At 45.1% G+C, this 22643-nt stretch overlaps 2 protein-coding genes across 40 annotated transcripts in view; both read right to left on the reverse strand.

Annotated features, from left to right (window-relative positions):
* Positions 1-3975: 3975 nt before the first annotated feature.
* The window catches only part of adamts10 (ADAM metallopeptidase with thrombospondin type 1 motif, 10), a 62492-nt gene continuing 43824 nt past the window's right edge, over positions 3976-22643 (reverse strand). For all 3 annotated transcript variants that reach the window (XM_035781063.1, XM_035781053.1, XM_052457465.1), the window contains 10 exons: positions 21949-22082; positions 20128-20251; positions 15103-15183; positions 14758-14921; positions 14545-14671; positions 13549-13678; positions 12880-13084; positions 12443-12619; positions 5959-6133; positions 3976-5862 (listed from right to left, as the gene is read on the reverse strand). In XM_035781063.1, coding sequence (XP_035636956.1) covers positions 5753-5862; positions 5959-6133; positions 12443-12619; positions 12880-13084; positions 13549-13678; positions 14545-14671; positions 14758-14921; positions 15103-15183; positions 20128-20251; positions 21949-22082 — 1427 coding nt within the window. In that variant the 3' untranslated portion in view covers positions 3976-5752. The remainder of the gene's footprint in view (positions 5863-5958; positions 6134-12442; positions 12620-12879; positions 13085-13548; positions 13679-14544; positions 14672-14757; positions 14922-15102; positions 15184-20127; positions 20252-21948; positions 22083-22643) is intronic.
* On the reverse strand, positions 16426-20119 carry LOC127906204 (uncharacterized). Of its 37 annotated transcripts, none has more exons than XR_008060684.1 (5): positions 19035-20119; positions 18201-18290; positions 17751-18110; positions 17566-17655; positions 16426-17512 (listed from the first exon to the last, which is right to left on the reverse strand). XR_008060684.1 is itself a non-coding variant. In XM_052457525.1 (5 exons), the coding sequence occupies exons 1-5, from the start codon at positions 19098-19100 to the stop codon at positions 17330-17332; spliced, it is 1149 nt and encodes a 382-aa protein (XP_052313485.1). In that variant the 5' UTR covers positions 19101-20119; the 3' UTR covers positions 16426-17329. The 37 variants fall into 37 exon arrangements, 28 of the variants coding, with proteins under 28 accessions (XP_052313485.1, XP_052313451.1, XP_052313503.1 ...); XR_008060683.1 differs by having other exon boundaries at positions 18201-18245; positions 18945-20119; XM_052457525.1 differs by having other exon boundaries at positions 17751-17975; positions 18246-18335; positions 18540-20119.

Here is a 22643-nt window from a genome sequence, read left to right on the forward strand (position 1 = left end):
TACTGATGGTGTTAAATCAGGTATTCTGGATATTTTACGAAAGCAGTCCCTCAAGGGTAGATTCTGGGACTTTTTACTGTTTACATTAACAATAAAATTGTAACCTGCACTTATATGCCGATGATACTGTTGCCCTCTATCTGAACTAGTTTGCCTTCATTGTATTTCAAAAAAAATTATTGACCTTAAAGTTAGTATTGAATGCAGGTAGAACTAAGTACAGCGCATTCAGAAAGTATTAAGACCCCTTCACTTTTTCCACATTTTGTTACGTTACAGCCTCACTCAAATGTATTACATTTAAAAAATCCTTGTCAATCTACACACAATAATCCATAATGACAAACCGAAAACAGTTTTTTTAATAGAAATACAGAAATACCTTATTTACATAAGTATTCAGACCTTTTGCTATGAGCCTCGAAATTGAGATCAGGTGCATCCTGTTTCCATTGATCATCCTTGAGATGTTTCTACAACTTGATTGGAGTCCACCTGTGGTAAATTCAATTGATTGGACATGATTTGGAAAGGCACACACCTGTCTATATAAGGTTCCACAGTTGACAGTGCATGTCAGAGCAAAAATCATTCCATGAGGTCGAAGGAATTGTTCGTAGAATGGCGCCGGAGAAGAAGGCAGACGTTTTACGTGTCCCCAACCAATTGTGGTTTTTTGTTTGGTTATTTGCATTGTTTGTAACTTATTTTTTTACTTATTTTGTACATAATATTGCCGCTACCGTCTCTTATGACCAAAAATAACTTCTGGACATCAGGACTGTGATTACTCACCATGGACTGGCAGAATCTTTTTTTCACAAGTCTGATGAGCCCGACGCGAACGATATACTGCTTTCTCGGGAACAAGCCCAGATCCCCGTGATTTGCATGAAGAGGAGGCGGAGAAAAAGGGGCCAGAGGGCGGGCTGCCTTCTGAGAATTTGTAGGCGATCAAATAAACCCCCACTTCCTTCCACTCTGCTAGCAAACGTGCACTCTTTGGAGAATAAAATCAATGACCTATGCGCAAGATTAAACTAAGATTAAACTACTACTAACTGTAATATCTTATGCTTCACAGAGTCGTGGCTGAACGACGACACTATTAACATACCGGTTATAAGGGGTCTGAACTTTTAAATGCACTGTTTTTAATTATTTTATTTTTTTTTAACTAGGCAAGTCAGTTAAGAACAAATTTGTATTTTCGCTGTATCGACAGGATAGAACAGTGGCGTCTGGTAAGACAAGGGGCGGAGGACTATGTATTTTTGTTCATAACAGCTGGTGCACGGTATCTAAGGAAGTCTCGAGCTATTGCTCGCCTGAGGTAGATTATCTCATGATAAGCTGTAGACCACACTATCTACCTAGAGAGTTTTCATCTGTATTTTTCGTAGCTGTTTACATACCACCACAGTCAGAGGCTGGCACTAAGACAGCATTGAATGAGCTGTTTTCCACCATATGCAAACAAGAAAACGTTCACCTAGAGGCGGCGCTCCTAGTGGCCGGGGACTTAAATACAGGGAAACTTACATACATTTTACCACATTTCAATCAGCATGTTAAATGTGCAACCAGAGGGAAAAAACTATGGACCACCTTTACTCCCTACACAGACACACATATGAAGCTCGCCCTCCATTTGGCAAATCTGACCATAATTCTATCTTCCTGATTCCTGCTTACAAGCAAAAATTAAAGCAGGAAGCACCAGTGACTAGATCAATAAAAAAAAGTGGTCAGATGAAGCAGATGCTAAACTACAGCACTGTTTTCTAGCACAGAATGGAATATGTTTCGGGATTCCTCTGATGGCATTGAGGAGTACACCACATCAGTCATTGGCTTCTCCACAGTGACAGTATGTACATACCCCTACCAGAAGCCATGGATTACAGGCAACATCCACACTGAGCTAAAGGGTAGAGCTGCCGCTTTCAAGGAGCGGGACTCTAACCCGGAAGCTTGTAATAAATCCCGCTATGCCCTGCGATGAACCATCAAACAGGCAAAGCATCAATACAGGACAAAGATCGAATCATACTACACCGGCTCTGACGCTCGACGGATGTGTCAGGGCTTGCAAACGATTACAGACTACAAAGGGAAGCACAGCCGAGAGCTGCCCAGTGACAAGAGCCTACCAGACAAGCTAAACTACTTCTATAATCGCTTCGAGGCAAATAACACCGAAACATGCTTGAGAGCACCAGCTGTTCCGGAAGACTGTGCGATCACGCTCTCCACTGCCGATGTGAATAAGACCTTTAAACAGGTCAACATTCACAAGGATGAAGGGCCAGACGGATTACCAGGACGTGTACTGCGAGCATGCGCTGACCAACTGGCAAGTGTCTTCACTGACATTTTCAACCTCTCTCTGTCCGAGTCTGTAATACCAACATGTTTTAAGCAGACCACCATAGTGCCTGTGCCCAAGAACACTAAGGTAACCTGCCTAAATGACTACCGACCCGTAGCACACACGTCTGTAGCCATGAAGTGCTTTGAAAGGCTGGTCATGGCTCACATCAACAGCATTATCCCAGAAACCCTAGAGCCACTCCAATTTGCATATCGCCCCAACAGATCCACAGATGAAGCAATCTCTATTGCACTCCACACGGCCCTTTCCCACCTGGACAAAAGGAACACCTACGTGAGAATGCTATTCATTGACTACAGCTCAGCGTTCAACACCCTAGTGCCCTCAAAGCTCATCAATAAGCTAAGGACTCTGGGACTAAACACCTCCCTCTGCAACTGGATCCGGGACTTCCTGATGGTCCATCCCCAGGAGGTAAGGATATGTAACAACACATCCACCACGCTGATCCTCAACACAGGGGCATCTCAGGGGCGCGTGCTCATTCCCCTCCTGTACTCCCTATTCACTCATGACTGCATGGCCAGGCACGACTCCAACACCCTCATTAAGTTTGCCGATGACACAACAGTGGTAGGCCTGATCACCAACAACGATGAGACAGCCTATAGGGAGGAGGTCAGAGACCATGACAAAATCCTATTCTCGCTCAGGAAACTAAAAATATACTAAAAATATACTTTGTTTAAAAAATGTTTGGTTACTACATGATTCCATACATGTTATTTCATAGATTTGATGTCGTCACTATTATTCTATAATGTATAAAATAGTAAAAATAAAGAAAAACCCTTGAATGAGTAGGTGTGCCCAAACTTTTGACTGGTACTGTACGCATTACCACACCCATTCTCAGGGATGGCTAACTCTGGAAATTAATTTGGTCTCTCCTGAGTTAGGTAAATCAGCTTTTAGTTTTCTTGCACCTTATTTGTGGAACAAACTGTTATTAAATTTGGTGCCTCTAAACAAATTCAGAAAGCTGATTGAGGACCCTATTACTGATGAATGCGTTTGTTTTTCATGACCGTTTTTCTTTCTGCTTGCGTTTTCTATTTATAATTTGATGTGTGTCTTTTCTGTCATTTAGGTAGTTCAGTGCTCATCTGTAAAAGAGACCTTGGTCTCAGTTAAATTAAACTAGGCTCTTCACTGACAAGTAGAGATTCACATTGTTACTGCAAGTGCAGTGGGCCTCAGCACAGTTTAATCATGAGTATAAAGTATATTGCTGAGAGATGTGGGGCTCCTTGCCTTCAATAGCCTCCTCATTCTGGGTGAACATCAGCATACCCCGGAAGGACCCAAGTTAAGCTCTGCTGTGATGCAGGGCCTGAAACGTAACATGTCAGTGGTGAGGATGACTCATGCCAGGCCTCGGTAACCATCTGCAGATTTCCCCCAATCAGGAAGAGCCTAAAGCAGACATATCACAACCTCAGTGAGGAAACACTAGCGTCATTATTTTCCATGACATCTATGAGATACAGAAATAGATGGATGATCATTTGATGATCTAGCGTTCTGTCTGGGCCAGGGGTTTCCAGAGGGAGAGGCTAAAGCACACAATGCTCAATGCATTTATTAACAATGCGCCATATTTATTCACTTTAATATGTTCATTTCAATGGTTGTACATGGGGAACGGGGGAATGTTTCTGTCGTAATTAAAACACAGTACATATCTGTAACAATAAGCATCTGAAAACAACAAAACAATATTGTCCCTAATATTTGATAAAATGGTTTGTCTCTGATGTCACACCATGACCATAGACACAGATGGTTGAAAATAGAAAATAGAAAATGTAGCTTACATATTTAGACAGTCAAATAAGACAGTATGTTTTATTAAAACAGTTTTGTTATGGTTTTTGTGAGATAGTAAAGTATCAGTCTGTGTGCTGACACCCAGTTTTATAAGAGACTGAATGTTTGGTAACATATGTGTCTGTCCCATACTGAGTTACTGTAGGTAAGGAAATAAAGGGTTAACTTCTCCTCTTCTCACAAACTTATATAGCACTATTTCTTTAGCACCTCAACAAACACACTTTATATTCACCAGAATGACAACAAATAACAACAATAATTAGCTAAGAAATAGCACCATTCCAAAGCACCATCAGGAGAGTAATAACAACCTAGTTACTCCAACAGAAACCAGAGCGGTCATATTACAAGGGCTGGTTCTTGGTGTGAGCTCAGTAGATGGATGGATGTGGAAAAAGGCCTTCACTGTACATGCAGCATATTAAAAACCGAAGTTAACTGGTTGACCATTAGAGGCGCAGCAGGGCCATGCTATCAGACAGAAGGACCACTTAAGACCAGAGGACATGTGAGGGTCTCTGTTCCCATCTAATCGGTTGTTGGAAGTGTTTCACTCAGTGATGGACACTTTTTCACTCACTGTATACGTGACTAGTACAGAGAACCATGTACCATGTAGCATTTTTCACATTGATGAGGCCACGGTACATGTGCCTGTATCTAAATGTGTACAGTAAGGGCTACAGTATGAGAGATGTGTTGAGGTTAGCTGCTAGACGTGAACTGAACCGACCATTGACCAGCCCTTGCTGGGTCCCATGACAAGACAGTGGTGAGTAAACGGTTATGAGCATAGACCGGACCGTGGATGGAGAACCTTAGTATTCAGTAGAGTCGTGGAGACAAGTCCCAAATAACTAAACATACAGTATCCTTATGAGTAGCCATACTTTGTGCAAATCAAACCCTTTTGAAAAAGCATAATATTAATAAGAATTCATACAGATTTAGTTCTGAGACAAAGCATTGACAAGATAACTCACCACGTGAGTTGACAACAGCCACCAGATAACTAACATTAACATTTACATTTGGTAAGTGATAAAGTATCAGGTCAATTTCATTTGTACAGTGTAGATTGTGTACACATAGAGCAACGTCTGTAAATATACCAGTAAAGGTCCGTATGGACAGTGTCTCAGGGTAAGATTGGGCCACTTAATAAACAACAGAGAAACGTAACTAAGCTGAACAGAGTACTTTGGCCAGTCCTGTGGCCAGCATGGCAATGGTAGTAGCACCAAACGCTAATAAGGATATAAGGACATAGAAACAGCGGTATCCCAGCAGCCCATCTGGTCTTCACAGCAATGCCCCCACAGCTGGTATCAGTTACGGCAATTTCAGAGTGGGGGATAAAAGCACAGTTCTCTCTCTCACCCTCCCCTGATGTCAGAGAGGCTGCTCTGTGGTGCGATGGCTTGTCAGTCCCTCCCCCTGTGGAATGTTCAGCTCAGGCGGTCTGGTCTGGTCCCGCTGGGGATGACTCCGAGTATGGGTCTGGTTCTCACTCTGGATCAGGGGTCAGTGTCCTTGGCAGGTCTTACAGCACATCTGTCTGAAGTAGGGGCGGCTGCAGAACTTAAACCTGAGCACTAGGGGGCAGTACGCCACTGTGTTCACATCTTTACACTCTGGAAGGGAAAATATATATTAAAACATCTTAAATGGATATTAAGCTAGCAGGAAAATATACTGAGAGGGTAATTAATACAGAGTTGAACTTTGACCTTCAGGGTCACCCTCAGGGATGTCCATGGGTAGGCTGCTGAGGTCACATTTGCTCTTGCACTGCTGCATGGCTGCCGGGCGCAGGAGGTCTGGGCACTCATTGGACGGCTGGCCGGTGTGTACAAGACACTGCACAGAGCGCATCTCCTGACCCAGACCACAATTGGCTGAGCACTAACATAGAACGGATAGAGAGAGAGAGAGAGAGATACAGGTCACAAAACTATGAGGACATACACTTTTTAAATGTATTATTCATTTCATTATTTTTTACCCCTTTTTCTCCCCAATTTCGCAGTATCCAATTGGTAGTTACAGTCTTGTCCCATCGCTGCAACTCCCGTACAGACCCGGAAGAGGCGAAGGTCGAGAGCCATGTGTCCCCCGAAACACAACTCAGCCAAGCCACACTGCTTCTTGACATAATGTCTGCTTAACCCAGCCACACCAACGTGTCGGAGAAAACACGGTACACCTGGTGACCGTGTCAGCGTGCATTGCACTCGGCCCATCGTGTGATGAGACAAGTACAACCGCCCCATGGGTCTCCCGGTCGCGAACCAGGATCTCTAGTGGCACAGCTAGCACTGTGATGCAGTGCCTTAGACCACTGCGACACTTAGGAGGCCTACTATACAAATCTAAACAGGAAATATTAACATTGTCTAGTATTTCCTCTTCACTTCAATACATCAATCAGTCAAGGACCTACATACACTACATTACCAAAAGTATGTGGACACCTGCATGTCGAACATGTCATTCCAAAATCATGGGCATTAATATGGAGTCAGTCCCCCCTTTGCTGCTATATCAGCCTCCACTCTTAAGGCCTTCCACTAGATGTTGGAACATTGCTGCGGGGACTTGCTTCCATTCAGCCACAAGAGTGTTAGTGAGGTCGGGCACTGATGTTGGCAATTAGGCCTGGGTCACAGTCGGCGTTCCAATTCATCCAAAGGTGTTCAATGAGGTTGAGGTCAGGGCTCTGTGAAGGCCAGTCAAGTTCTACACCAATCTCAACAAACCATTTCCGTATGGATCTCGCTTTGTGCACAGGGGCATTGTCATGCTGAAACAGGAAAGGGCCTTTCCCAAACTATTGCCACAAAGTTGGAAGCACAGAATCATATAGAATGTCATTGTATGCTGTCGCATTAAGATTTATCTTCCCTGGAACTAAGGGGCCTAGCTCGAACCATGAAAAACAGCCCCAGACCATTATTCCTCCTCCACCAAACATTACAGTTGGCACTATGCATTCAGGCTGGTAGCATTCTCCTGGCATCCGCCAAATCCAGATTCGTCCAGTCGGACTACCAGATGGTGAAGCGTGAATCATCACTCCAGAGAACACGTTTCCACTGCTCCAGAGTCCAATAGTGGCAAGCTTTACACCACTCTAACCGACGCTTGCCAATGCGCATAGTGATTTTAGGCTTGTGTGTGGCTGCTTGGCCATGGAAACCCGTTTCATGAAGCTCCCGACAATTATTGTGCTGACGTTGCTTTCAAAAGGAAGTTTGGAACTCAGAAGTGAGTGTTGCAACCGAGGACAGACCATTTTTATACACTGTGCGCTTCAGCACTCAGTGGTCCCAATCTGTGAGCTTCTGTGGCCTACCATTTTGTGGCTGAGCCGTTTTTGCTCATAGACGTTCCCACTTCACAATAACAGTACTTACAGTTGACCGGGCAGCTCTAACAGGGAAGAAATATGACGAACTGACTTGTTGAAAAGGTAGCATCCTATGACGGCGCCACTTTGAATGTCACTGAGCTCCTCAGTAAGGTCACTCTACTGCCAATGTCTGTCTATGGAGATTGCATGGCTGTGTGCATTTCTTCCGGTCTCTGACCGGACATTTTGGTTGAGATTTATCCGGACATTATTTCAAGACGTAGAGCTATAGAATATACATCGCCCCGTGATCAATTTGATCGATTATTAACGTTTACTAATACCTAAAGTTGCATTACAAAAGTATTTCGAAGTGTTTTGTGAAAGTTTATCGTCAACTTTTTTAATTTTAAAAAATGACGTTGCGTTATAAAACGCTGTTTTTTTCCTTGATCACACAGTCTTCATAGATCGATATCTAGGCTATATATGGACCGATTTAATCGAAAAAAGACCCAATAGTGATGTTTATGGGACATCTAGGAGTGCCAACAAAGAAGATCGTCAAAGGTAATGAATGTTTTATATTTTATTTCTGCATTTTGTGTAGCGCCGACTATTCTAATTATTTTGTTTACGTACCCTGCGGGTCTTTAGGGGTGTTGCATGCTATCAGATAATAGCTTCTCATGCTTTCGCAGAAAAGCATTTTAAAAGTCTGACTTGTTGGCTGGATTCACAACGAGTGTAGCTTTAATTCAGTACCCTGCATGTGTGTTTTAATGAACGTTTGAGTTTTAACGAGTGCTATTAGTATTTAGCGTAGCGCATTTGCATTTCCAGATGTCTAGATGGGACGCCTGGGTGTCGGGTCGACCTAAGAGGTTAACATAATACATCAATAAAATCTATTTAGCCTCAAATAAATAAACATGTTCAATTTGGTTTAAATAATGCAAAAACAAAGTGTTGGAGAAGAAAAGAAGAAAGTAAAAGTACAATATGTGCTATGTAAGAAAGCTAACGTTTAAGTTCCTTGCTCAGAACATGAGAACATATGAAAGCTGGTGGTTCCTTTTAACATGAGTCTTCAATATTCCCAGGTAAGAAGTTTTAGGTTGTAGTTATTATAGGAATTATAGGACTATTTCTCTCTATACCATTTGTATTTCAGGAACCCCAGTAATCTACCGACGGAAACGCACAAGGTGGCTAAAAACAGACCTCCATCCTCTGCTAGCTTGTTACCGATGGCCCGGCTAGCTGTCTGAATCGCCGTGACCCCAACCAACCTCACTACTCACTGGACCCTTATGATCACTCGAATAAGCATGCCTCTCCTTAATGTCAATATGCCTTGTCCATTGCTGTTCTGGTTAGTGTTTATTGGCTTATTTCACTGTAGAGCCTCTAGCCCTGCTCTTATACCTTATCCAACCTTTCAGTTCCACCACCCACACATGCGATGACATCACCTGGTTTCAATGATGTTTCTAGAGACAATATCTCTCTCATCATCACTCAATGCCTAGGTTTACCTCCACTGTATTCACATCCTACCATTCCTTTGTCTGTACATTATACCTTGAAGCTATTTTATCGCTCCCAGAAACCTCCTTTTACTCTCTTTTCCGGACATCCTAGACAACCAATTCTCATAGCTTTTAGCCGTACCCTTATCCTACTCCTCCTCTGGTGATATAGAGGTGAATCCAGGCCCTGCAGTGCCTAGCTCCACTCCCATTCCCCAGGCGCTCTCTTTTGATGACTTCTGTAACCGTAATAGCCTTGGTTTCATGCATGTTAACAATAAAAGCCTCCTCCCTAAGTTTGTTTTATTCACTGCTTTAGCACACTCTGCCAACCCGGATGTCCTAGCCGTGTCTGAATCCTGGCTTAGGAAGGACCACCAAAAACTCTGAAATCTCCATCCCTAACTACAACATTTTCAAACAAGATAGAACGGCCAAAGGGGGCGGTGTTGCAATCTACTACAGAGATAGCCTGCAGCGTTCTGTCCTACTATCCAGGTCTGTACCCAAACAATTTGAACTTCTACTTTTAAAAATCCAACTCTCTAAAAACACGTCTCTCACCGTTGCCGCCTGCTATAGACCACCCTCTGCCCCAAGCTGTGCTCTGGACACCATATGTGAACTGATTGCCCCCCATCTATCTTCAGAGCTCGTGCTGCTAGGCGACCTAAACTGGAACATGCTTAACACCCCAGCCGTCCTACAATCTAAGCTTGATGCCCTCAATCTCACACAAATCATCAATGAACCTACCAGGTACCACCCCAAAGCCGTAAACACAGCACCCTCATAGATATCATCCTGCCCTCTAAATACACCTCTGCTATTTTCAACCTAGATCTCAGCGATCACTGCCTCGTTGCCTGCATCCGTAATGGGTCAGCGGTCAAGCGACCTCCACTCATCACTGTCAAATGCTCCCTGAAACACTTCATCGACCTGGCCCGGGTAGCCTGGAAGGATATTGACCTCATTCCGTCAGTAGAGGATGCCTGGTTATTTTTTTAAATGCCTTCCTCACCATTTTACATAAGCATGCCCCATTCAAGAAATTTAGAACCAGGATATAGCACTTGGTTCTCTCCAGACCTGACTGCCCTTAACCAACACAAAAACATCATATGGTGTTCTGCAATAGCATCGAACAGCCCCCGTGATATGAAACTTTTCAGGGAAGTTAGAAACCAATATACACAGGCAGTTAGAAAAGCCAAGGCTAGCCTTTTCAAGCAGAAATTTGCTTCCTGCAACAAACTCAAAAAAGTTCTGGGACACTATAAAGTCCTTGGAGAATAAGAACACCTCCTCCCAGCTGCCCACTGCACTGAGGATAGGAAACTCTGTCACCACCGATAAATCCACTAAAATTGAGAATTTCAATAAGCATTTTTCTACGGCTGGCCATGCTTTCCACCTGGCTACCCCTACCCCAGTCAACAGCACTGTAACCCCCCACAGCGGCTCGCCCAAGCCTTCTCCACTTCTCCTTCTCCCAAATCCAGTCAGCTGATGTTCTGAAAGAGCTGTAAAATCTGGACCCTTTCTAAAATTATCTGTCGAAATTGTTGCAACCCCTATTACTAGCCTGTTCAACCTCTCCTTCGTGTCATCTGAAATTCCCAAAGATTGGAAATCAGCTGGGGTCATCACCCTCTTCAAAGGGGGGAACAGTCTTGACCCACACTGCTACAGACCTATATCTATCCTACCCTGCCTTTCTAAGGTCTTCGAAAGCCAAGTCAACAAACAGATTACCCACCATTTCGAATCCCACCGCACCTTCTCCGCTATGCAATCTGGTTTTAGAGCTGGTCATGGGTGCACCTCAAGCCACGCTTAAGGTCCTAAACGATATCATAACCAGCATTGATAAGAGACATTACTGTGCTGCCGTATTCATTGACCTGGCCAAGGCTTTCGACTCTGTCAATCACCACATCCTCATCGACAGATAGCCTTGGATTCTCAAATGATTGCCTCCCCTGGTTCACCAACTACTTCTCTGATAGAGTTCAGTGTGTCAAATCGGAGGGCCGGTTGTCCGGACTTCTGGCAGTCTCTATGGGGGTGCCACAGGGTTCAATTCTTGCGCAGACTCTCTTCTCTGTATACATCAATGAGGTCGCTCTTGCTGCTGGTGAGTCTCTGATCCACCTCTATGCAAACGACACCATTCTGTATACTTCTGGCCCTTCTTTGGGACACTGTTAACAACCCTCCAGACGAGCAATTGTAAATGAGAACTTGTTCTCAACTTGCCTACCTGGTTAAATAATAATAATATTTTTAATAATAAATAATAATAATATTTTTAATAATAATAATATATTTTTTTATTAAAAATTATGTTTGGAGGAAAAGTGGGAGGCTTGCAAGTCGAAGAACACCATCCCAACCGTGAAGCACGGGGGTGGCAGCATCATGTTGTGAAGGTGCTTTGCTGCAGGAGGGCCAGGGGGACATCACAAAATAGATGACATCATGAAGGAGGAAAATTGTGGATATAATGAAGCAACATCTCAAGACATCAGTCAGGAAGTTAAAGCTTGGTCGCAAATGGGTCTTCCAAATGGACAATGACCCCAAGCATACTTCCAAAGTTGTGGCAAAATGGCTTAAGGACAACAAAGTCAAGGAATTGGAGTGGCCATCATAAAGCCCTGACCTTAATCCTATAGATTTTTTTTGGGCAGAACTGAAAAAGCATGTGCGAGCAAGAAAGCCTACATACCTGACTCAGTTACACCAGCTCTGTCAGGAGGAATGGGACAAAAATTCACCTAACGTATTGTGGGAAGCTTGTGGAAGGCTACCCGAAAAGTTTGCCCCAAGTTAAACAATTTTAAAGGCAATGCTACCAAATACTAATTGAGTGTATGTAAACCTCTGACCCACTGGGAATGTGATGAAAGAAATAAAAGCTGAAAGAAATCTCTCTACTATTATTCTGACATTTCACATTCTTAAAATAAAGTGGTGATCCTAAGACAGGGAATTTTTACTTTACTTTTTATTTTTACTAAAATTTCAGGAATTGTGAACAACTGAGTTTAAATTTATTTGGCTAAGGTGTATGTAAACTTCCGACTTCAACTGTAGCTTAATAGCACAAGATAGATATTGGTCTCCGCTACGACATACAAGTGTATCCGAAATGCAACCTCAGGCTACACCTAAACTATAGCCTACTGTTGTCTATCAAAACTAATTTAGATTATTTTACTCCTGGCAAAACTGGTCAAATTAATATCCTACACCTGTAGGAGGTCTAGTTAAACGAGAGCAGAGTTCAATACAGAGCAGAGCCCATGTTAACCCCAGCCTTACCTCTCCCCAGGGCCCTGTGACCCACATGGGGGGTGGGCAGCGCTGCAGGTTACAGCGCACCCTGGTGGTGGGACGCCCATACTTGGGACACTGGGACTCTGGCAGTGTGCCTCCACTCTCCCCCCTCTTACACAGAAGGACACGGTGCCTGAACCCTGGACCACAGCTGGGATTACACTGGGGGAGAGAGAGGGATGAGAGTGAAAGAGATGAGGGAGAGATTATTCAAATCAGAGCTCCAGCCTCTATAGCCCCAGAGCACACCAGAGACCAGTACATAATCCAACCAGCAGGTGGCATTGGTTACACACAGAAATGTTGCATAGGTACAGAAAGTATCGAGGTAAGCAACTTCTCTCTATTTCAAGAAATCTCTAGATTCTGCTTGTTAGTTTAAAAAAAAGTTTGATAGGCTTCTGGGGGTATTTTGGGTGTACCTCTGACCAGTTCAGGGCCAGCCACTCTGGGGGGCAGGTGTGGTTGTTGCAGGGCTCAGTGAGGGGTGGTCCTGGGGGGGTACAGGCACCGTCGTCCTGCACCTTCTCCTCTGTAGGAGAGATCTTCCTCTTACACAGCACCTCTCTGGTCCTTAGGCCCCCGTTACAGCTGCGACTGCACTCAGACCACTCCCCAGACCCCCAGCTGTGGGAGACACACAGGGCTTAGTTTAGCAGGATCTCACACATGTTTAATTGTACCTTTATTTAACTAGGCAAGTCAGTTAAGAACAAATTCTTATTTTCAATGATGGCCTAGGAACAGTGGGTTAACTGCCTTGTTCAGGGGCAGAACGACAGATTTGTACTTTGTCAGCTCGGGGGTTTGAACTTGCAACCTTCCGGTTACTAGTCCAACACTCTAACCACTAGGCTACCCTGCCGCCCCATTGTGAAGGTGCTTTGCTGCAGGAGGGCCAGGGGGACATCACAAAATAGATGGCATCATGAAGGAGGAAAATTGTGGATATATTGAAGCAACATCTCAAGACATCAGTCAGGAAGTTACATACACACATGATAGGTAAAAACGTATTCTGCGTATATAGTCATAAGGGCCCAATCAGAGGAGCTCCAAACACGCAGTGGGACAGATACATTGGCACTCACCTTGGGGAGCATGGCTCAGAGTTGCAGCCTCGCTTCTTGTCTTTGGGTTTGCTCTTCTTGTCACAGAAGTGGTTGTAGACCACGGAGTGATCAGCTTGCTTCTTACACACGACCTGCTGGATCTGAGCACCTGACAGAGAGAAGGAGAGAAAAACACATTATAAAACAGCGACAACTCTTTTGATCATTCCTCTGATGCAGCTCACACTGTGTGGCTCAGTTGGTAGAACACGGTGCTTGCAACGCCAAGGTTGTGGGTTCAAATCCCACAGTGGACCAGTATGAAAATGTATACCCTCTACTGGATAAGAGTGTGTGCTGAATTACGTAGAAGTGTGTACAACTTGTACAAGTACTTTTCCTCTAGCTTGTTTTGCTGACATGAGGGTCAAGGAAATGTGCTTTTAAACAAAGTAAATGAGTTTATATCAAGCTAGTTACTTTGGATCATTTACCCGCAACAGAAAGAAAGCAAAAGAAAGAGAGTGTGTAACTTCAAAGTTGGCTTCAGCACGAACTCCTGCGGTTTCACCAACCCCACAGTACCTCTGTTCATAAACATTCCATTCCCATGTTTCCCCAGGGTCAGTGTTACATTAGGAAAACTCTCAAAAACTATTTGATGTACCAGCATGTGTTTGTGTGTGTGAGAGAGGGAATATGAGAAAGCCCTGGAGAAAGTGAGGGTATGCACTGTGCATGTATCTGCCTGAGTGAGTCAGTGAGTTTACTAGAGAGGTCAATAGACTGTCTATATGGAGGACCCAGCCCTGCCCAGCAGATAAATGGATCATTAGTAAAACACAATGGGTGTGTCATGACGACCATGATGGTATTTTTAGCCTCAATAATATGAAATGAATATGGGATAAGAGATTGAACTGCATGAATAAGTCTGTGTGCATTTCTGAATCAAATAATATCAATCAATCAATGAGCAATGGTAGAGCCAGAGAAGAGTACAGTACAGAGTTATAGAGCCAGTAGTGGTGGTACCCCCAGCGCAGAGTGCGGAGCAGCGGGACCAGGATGTGTAGTGCCAGGCGTATCCAGTCAGAGGGTCTCTGTTGACTGGAGGGTTGAAGCGGTAGTGGATCCCTGGGTTCTCGTCCCTCACCAGCACCTACACACACACGCATGTCACGTATGGTATGCCATAGAATAATTACCGTTACACACACACAATAACATACACAGCTAGGCCATTACCATGACGATGAGGGTCATGTTGGTGGGCCCCAGGGCCTCCAGGGTCTCAGGCTCATCAGTGGGTCGGCGGTAGTGGAAGGTGGTCCCTGTGATGTCGAACCTACGAGGGGTGTCGATGGTCAGCTTCCCATTGATGAAGTACTGGTCCCCTTTACTCTTCAGCACTATAGCAGAGAAGGAACGAGAGGATGTCTGACTGCAAACGTGTTATATGTTCTAATAACAGTGTTACTGATGTGCCGATGCACTTACATTTTAATTTCAGTTTGAGTGTGAATGCACACTATAGAATCCAGCATGACAGAATAACACATTGTGTGACATAGAAGAGACATGAAATCTCACCTAGGTAGTTGAGGGAGATGTTGAGCTCCTGAATATGAATGAAGGTAGATCCTTTGGGGATTCTGACCACCTCTTCATAACCTGGGAACACACACACACACACACACACACACACACACACACACACACACACACACACACACACACACACACACACACACACACACACACACACACACACACACACACACACACACACACACACACACACGAGGAGAAAGGCAATGTGGAAGTGTTATTCACTGACATACTGGAGGGAGAATGATGTATAAATAGTGTTTTACTCTGTGGGACTTCAATGGAATAAACAGAGCCTTCGGATTCCAACCAAATTCCTGGGCAGCGTTCAGTAACCATGTTTGAAGCCAGGCTGTGCTGTCCAGCCAGCCACCACAGCCCTGTAAATAACTTCAGTCTCACAAAAAAAAGGATTTTAAATAATCCATTCCAATGGTGCGACCGCTGAGGAAAGGAGAGGCTTTACTTTTGACCCCTCTCTGGTGCAGCAGTCAGTGCAGTGAATAAATTCAGTAACCCGGCTCTGTACTTGCGGTTCCTGGCAGCTGGAGAGGGAGAGGTTTTTCTGTTAACAATCAGGGGCCTATGCGGTAAAGAGAGAGCCAAATAGCAATAAACCCCTGGCCCTCAACCCCTGAGTAACCCTCCACCACAACCAAAGTTACAGACAGACAGACAGACAGACAGACTCGACAGATGAAGAGAGGAGAAAAAGAGAGAACCTAGAAAGATAGATGAGAGAGCGTCTCAGACCTCAGATGGGACTAGTAAGGTTGCAGAGGCAGGGGAGAAAATGGCACCATCGTCACTCTTAGGTGTGAATCTCTAGATAGAACATGCTCAAAACACCAGCCCATCTGCTGTACTGCTTGGTTAGTGAATGACAACAAACCCCATTTAAACCCTCCTGGGAGTGAGGATTGGTCTGCACCTCAGAGACATAAAAAACCCTCTAGCCATGACTGCTCTGTGGCTCGTAAATCAGCCAGGAACCAGAGTGTAGGCCCAGGCTAAGGCTGTTGCTGAGCCGTCCAGTGTGGTCCCAGCCACCGAGCTGTGGCCACCCCAGGAGGGTGTGTTCACTCTGAGGGTTGCAGAAGGGATACCACTCCTGCAACCCACACCTAAAACTGCCTGCCACATGCCCCCAAACGGGCACAAGAGAAACTCCACACACTCCTTCCTCCCCGCAGCCTTCCTCCCCCGCAGCCTTCCTCCCCCGCAGCCTTCCTCCCCCTCCTCCCCCGCAGCCTTCCTCCCCCGCAGCCTTCCTCCCCCGCAGCCTTCCTCCCCTACAGCCTTCCTCCCCCACAGCCTTCCGCCCCCACAGCCATCCTCGCCAGTGGAAAAGAAAGCCCAAGGTCTCCATATTGTGGTGGCAGAATTTGGAGTGAGCTGTTGTAACTTCCCAAGGGATATGTTCAGTGTTGGATTGTGATGTTATGCCTTCCATAGACTCTTGGTATGTCTGCACCCTGACACAGGCAACTGTTCTGGACCTGTTGATGTGTTGAAAGAACTGTTGTGTAAACAATATGATAGTATGATCACCTATATAAGGGTGGACATGTAAATATTTATTCATTGAGTTCTTCCTTGTGAAATCAGAGGTGGATCTCCCCTGCAGCTGCTTGTATTAAATGGTTTTCTATAATATCATGAAATAGTCTCTGCCTTCATCTTTGGATGGGGTTTTCCACAACATTTGGTGCTGTGACCCGGATGAGAGCGACCTGGCGTTTTGATCCGTTTCCCTCGGTTGGACTCAAGACTTCCCTCTGGCCACAAAAAAAAAAAAAATTAAGAGACCTTACTTAAAAATCTCTGTGAGGGATTTTCTAGCCGAGACTTCATGGTGAAAGATCTCGTCCTCCTCATCCACAAAATGTAGGGGTTCAATTTGGCAGAACTATTTCCCTATAATAATGAATCTCACCGGTGGTAGGTAGAACCTAAGGAAACTGGTTCAGGGATCTAAGGAAATTGATACAGAATTGATTGTATTACAATCACATGTAGAACCTAAGGAAATGGGTTCAGAGGATCTAAGGAAACTTATCCATGGTTAATATTGGTCAATAGTGGGTATTTGGAGTTTAACCGCACTTTAAAGTATTCTGAGTTTGACTATGCTTTAAAGCACACATAATCACACGATAGCCTACAGGAAAAGTATTCGGAGTTTGACCATACTTAAAAAGAAACAATATTATTCAAGTGTTTGAGAAGGCATTAGGGCTAGTGCAGTATCATGTACCTGCAGGGTGACGTTAGGCATTAGGGCTAGTGCAGTATCATGTACCTGCAGGGTGACGTTAGGCATTAGGGTTAGTGCAGTATCATGTACCTGCAGGGTGACGTTAGGCATTAGGGTTAGTGCAGTATCATGTACCTGCAGGGTGACGTTAGGCATTAGGGTTAGTGCAGTAGTGCAGTATCATGTACCTGCAGGGTGACGTTAGGCATTAGGGTTAGTGCAGTATCATGTACCTGCAGGGTGACGTTAGGCATTAGGGTTAGTGCAGTATCATGTACCTGCAGGGTGACGTTAGGCATTAGGGCTAGTGCAGTATCATGTACCTGCAGGGTGACGTTACGTTAGGCATTAGGGTTAGTGCAGTATCATGTACCTGCAGGGTGACGTTAGGCATTAGGGTTAGTGCAGTATCATGTACCTGCAGGGTGACGTTAGGCATTAGGGTTAGTGCAGTATCATGTACCTGCAGGGTGACGTTAGGCATTAGGGTTAGTGCAGTATCATGTACCTGCAGGGTGACGTTAGGCATTAGGGTTAGTGCAGTATCATGTACCTGCAGGGTGACGTTAGGCATTAGGGTTAGTGCAGTATCATGTACCTGCAGGGTGACGTTAGGCATTAGGGCTAGTGCAGTATCATGTACCTGCAGGGTGATGTTAGGCATTAGGGTTAGTGCAGTATCATGTACCTGCAGGGTGACGTTAGGCATTAGGGTTAGTGCAGTATCATGTACCTGCAGGGTGACGTTAGGCATTAGGGTTAGTGCAGTATCATGTACCTGCAGGGTGACGTTAGGCATTAGGGCTAGTGCAGTATCATGTACCTGCAGGGTGACGTTAGGCATTAGGGCTAGTGCAGTATCATGTACCTGCAGGGTGACGTTAGGCATTAGGGTTAGTGCAGTATCATGTACCTGCAGGGTGACGTTAGGCATTAGGGTTAGTGCAGTATCATGTACCTGCAGGCTGACGTTAGGCATTAGGGGGCTAGTGCAGTATCATGTACCTGCAGGCTGTTAGTGCGTTCATGTACCTGCATTAGGGCTAGTGCAGTATCATGTACCTGCAGGGTGACGTTAGGCATTAGGGTGACGGTTAGTGCAGTATCATGTACCTGCAGGGTGACGTTAGGCATTAGGGTGGGTTAGTGCAGTATCATGTACCTGCAGGGTGACGTTAGGCATTAGGGTTAGTGCAGTATCATGTACCTGCAGGGTGACGTTAGGCATTAGGGTTAGTGCAGTATCATGTACCTGCAGGGTGACGTTAGGCATTAGGGTTAGTGCAGTATCATGTACCTGCAGGGTGACGTTAGGCATTAGGGTTAGTGCAGTATCATGTACCTGCAGGGTGACGTTAGGCATTAGGGTTAGTGCAGTATCATGTACCTGCAGGGTGACGTTAGGCATTAGGGTTAGTGCAGTATCATGTACCTGCAGGGTGACGTTAGGCATTAGGGTTAGTGCAGTATCATGTACCTGCAGGGTGACGTTAGGCATTAGGGTTAGTGCAGTATCATGTACCTGCAGGGTGACGTTAGGCATTAGGGTTAGTGCAGTATCATGTACCTGCAGGGTGACGTTAGGCATTAGGGTTAGTGCAGTATCATGTACCTGCAGGGTGACGTTAGGCATTAGGGCTAGTGCAGTATCATGTACCTGCAGGGTGACGTTAGGCATTAGGGCTAGTGCAGTATCATGTACCTGCAGGGTGACGTTAGGCATTAGGGTTAGTGCAGTATCATGTACCTGCAGGGTGATGTTACCCACGGCTCTCTAATAGGACAGAGGACCACAAGCCTTCCAACTGTCACTATGATGGAACCGAGACCTCTGGAGTGTCTATAGGCTGAGCCAACCACAAGCCCTCGACAACGGCTTGGTTTTCTTGGAGATGGTGATGGCTAATTCTTGTGCCTGGCATCATCTGTAAGCCTGGCTGGGCTGTATCAGTTCCCCTGACATGTGTCCACAGAATTAATCACAGACCATTAATCAGGGCCAAAGTGTTTAGACTGAAATAGGTACTGAAATAAAAGAGCCTTCAGCTTCAGTCTTCACCTTCAGGAGGGAGAGAGGGAGGGAAAGGGGTTGGCAGGGCAAGATATTCACCAGTAACTCTATATGATTAACTGGTACAGTATGCAGATCATGCAACTAGAAAGCTCGCATGTGAACAGATAATTATACATTACTTTCTAAATGTCTGAGGTCCCCTAACTCACATTGCAAGGCAGTAGTCCAACACATATTTAGCTCATGTCAGAATCCAAATACACACATTGTTTGAATTTCCATAAAACTATTTGGTTCCATAATCCTTCGATGGATCTCTCGAACTTAACTAAATCTCATTCTCAGAAAGTTGCTGGAGCTCCCTGGTCCAAAACACAGGCCCTTTCTTCTTTGACATTTTATTTGTGTTTTTCATTTTTATTCCCAAGTCTAATTGAGAGGTATGTGTTATTGGCCTGTTCTAGAAGTGGTGTTGGAGGGAGCAGAGAGTTTGAGGACAGAGAAACGCAGCAATCAGGGTCTTTTAAAGAGAGAGACGTGTCCTGTTGCCAAGTCTTGGAACAGAACAGTCCCCCCAGTGTCTGTCTGTCCACGCCTGCCCAGCCTGAGAGAGAGGCACACTACCACCCTAACTGTAGAGACCATCATTGTGCAGTAAGCATCAAAGAACGGGGTTAAGATTCCTTCCTAGCAGTATTGTGGTGAATAGACTTCTGCTCTGTATACTAAACTGTACCTCCTTCAGGCAAGGAGTCATTGAAGACGCCCTCTATGGCCTCACAGTTGCTCCCGTCACCCCCGCAGATACGGCAGCGGTCCTCCCTCACATCCGAGCCCAGGATCCGGTCACAGCCCACGTGCTGCAGGGAGACAAGGGCCATAGATCAGAGGGTGCAGGCAGAGGCACACAGACACAGACACTAGCCCCTATAGAGAGCAAAGCAGAACGCACACTGTCCTTTCAGCAACAGAAGTGAGGCTCATTGAAATGTTTCCCAGGTGCCTAATGAAAATACTGACACCACAGGATGTCAACAACACACCCTCTCTACCTACAGGAAACATTCCTAAGACACCACCTGTACTAAGCTGTGACATACACACGTACCCCACCAGACATGCCACCTCATATTGCTCAAATAAACAGCAAACCTGGTTTAAAGAAACAGATAAAGCGACACCTCACGGCACAATGCCTCTCCCCTATTTGACCTAGATAGTTTGTGTGTATGTATTAATATATAGGCTACGTGTGCCTTTTTTAAATTGATGTAGTTTTGACCTTGAGCTGTTCAGGAAGAGTAGCTCCTGCTTCGGTAACAGCTAATGGGACCGTAATAAAATACAAAAAAATACCAAATAGCAACAGAAGGTTCAAGCCAACACAAATGTTGGTCTAAATGAACTCCTGCCCTGTACAGTAACTCTAACATGTGACTGGATGGATGGAGCAACCCTGGGGCACTTTAAACCCTGTTGACCCAGGCAAGTCTAGGTTCCATTAACTATCAATGTGGAAGCTATTTCCCCTTAGTAATAGCAGGACTTGTTCCAGGCTGGGCCCTGGCCCTTCAGTTCAGACTGGGCTCTGGGCCGTGTCCCCTGGTGAGCCTGGGCCAGGCCAGGCAGACAGCCTGCTGCAGCCTGCGCATGTGTTTCCAAGCACACACACACATCTCTTTCTCCACTCACTCTCGCTCGCTTCAAATAAATCTCTTACTCTCTGGATCCTAACCACCATGAGGCTGCAAACAATACTTACATTTTTCTCCTCACCGTTTTCTCCTTTTTATATACACAATAAATATAAGAGAGAGACGGGAGGAATGGGACAGAACCTGGGAGATAGAAACTGTGAGAAATAATGAGAGAAGGAGAGTATGATAGGGAAAGAAACAGAGACCTAGAAATTAAGAGATAAATAGAGGGATGAGAAGGAAGAATGCCAGAATATGATAGACCCAGAGAGAGAGAAAGAGAGAGAGAGAGTGAATAAGAAACAGAGAGCGAGTGGCAGTGGGAGAGAGGGGCTGAAGTGAATATATTTAGCAGCTAGCCGTGCAGCCAGCTGAGCTGGAGGGTCACTGAGTTCCTGCTACACAGAACAGAACCAAGTAAGAGAGGAGAGGATAATAGTTGATAAACAGGCTCCTCTCTCAGTCTGGACGAGCCCAGAGACTTCCACTCACACCCACTTCATGTGCCCAGGCCCTGAGACAGCTCCAAACAAAGCCCAAGAGAGGAGAGAGAGATGGCCGTTCAATTGCCTAATGAAATCTAGCTCTGCTCCACATAGCTGCAGGAAACCACAAAACAACAATTCAGATGTTTTGTGGTTTGGTGTCATTCAACGAGAGTATTTCATTTTTCCCTCCTCCCCTCCCAGTCCAAAGCCACTCTGCTTCTTGACAGGCTCTGAAGCCATCCAAAAACAACAGAATGGGGGAACAATCGGCATCGTTTGTGTGAGCAGCACCATCTGAAAGACAATACTACTTTAAGAAGACAACCAGGCGGAGAGTTAAATGAGAGGACAGAAAGGACGGAGCAGTCTCACCTTGCACTCTCCATTCACACAGACATCCAGAGAGTCGTCCCGACATGGGGTCCCGTCCACCACAGCCGGAGCACGCTCTGTGTAGAAGTTATATCCCTCCGCCAGGCAGTTCAGAGAGCAGGACTTCACTCCACCTGGACAACAGAGCAGCACAGAGAAGAGGAACATGAGACAATAGTTCAATACAAACACAAATAGATCCCAGATTAGATTCTGCAGCAAATTTGGGGTGTGTGGGGGGGGTAACCTAGAAGTACTTAAACCCACAATCCTACGTCTCTTGGTCTACACGTCTCTTGGTCTACACGTCTCTTGGTCTACACGTCTCTTGGTCTACACGTAAGCCATTATACAAATAGGTCTTGACTAGATCGCTGGTGTTTTGGCAAGGATCTGACAATATCATCATGTCAGTTTTTAAGGCTGGGTTTACACAGGCAGTCCAATTCTGATATTTTCCACTAATTGGTCTTTTGACCAATCAGATCAGCTCTTTTTCCAATAACTGGGCAAAAGATCAGAATTGGGCTGCCTGTGTAAACGCAGGCTAAGAGCTGTTGGTTTCATAAGTTGTTACGTAATACTCTTGGGTAAACAACAAATACCCAGACTTGACAATACCATCATGTCAGAGGTTTCGAAGAGCTGTGCATTGTTATTTTCATTCATTGTTTGTGATACTCTTGGGTAAACAA

This window comes from Oncorhynchus keta, chromosome 1, assembly GCF_023373465.1.
Source record: "Oncorhynchus keta strain PuntledgeMale-10-30-2019 chromosome 1, Oket_V2, whole genome shotgun sequence".
Lineage (NCBI taxonomy): Eukaryota > Metazoa > Chordata > Actinopteri > Salmoniformes > Salmonidae > Oncorhynchus > Oncorhynchus keta.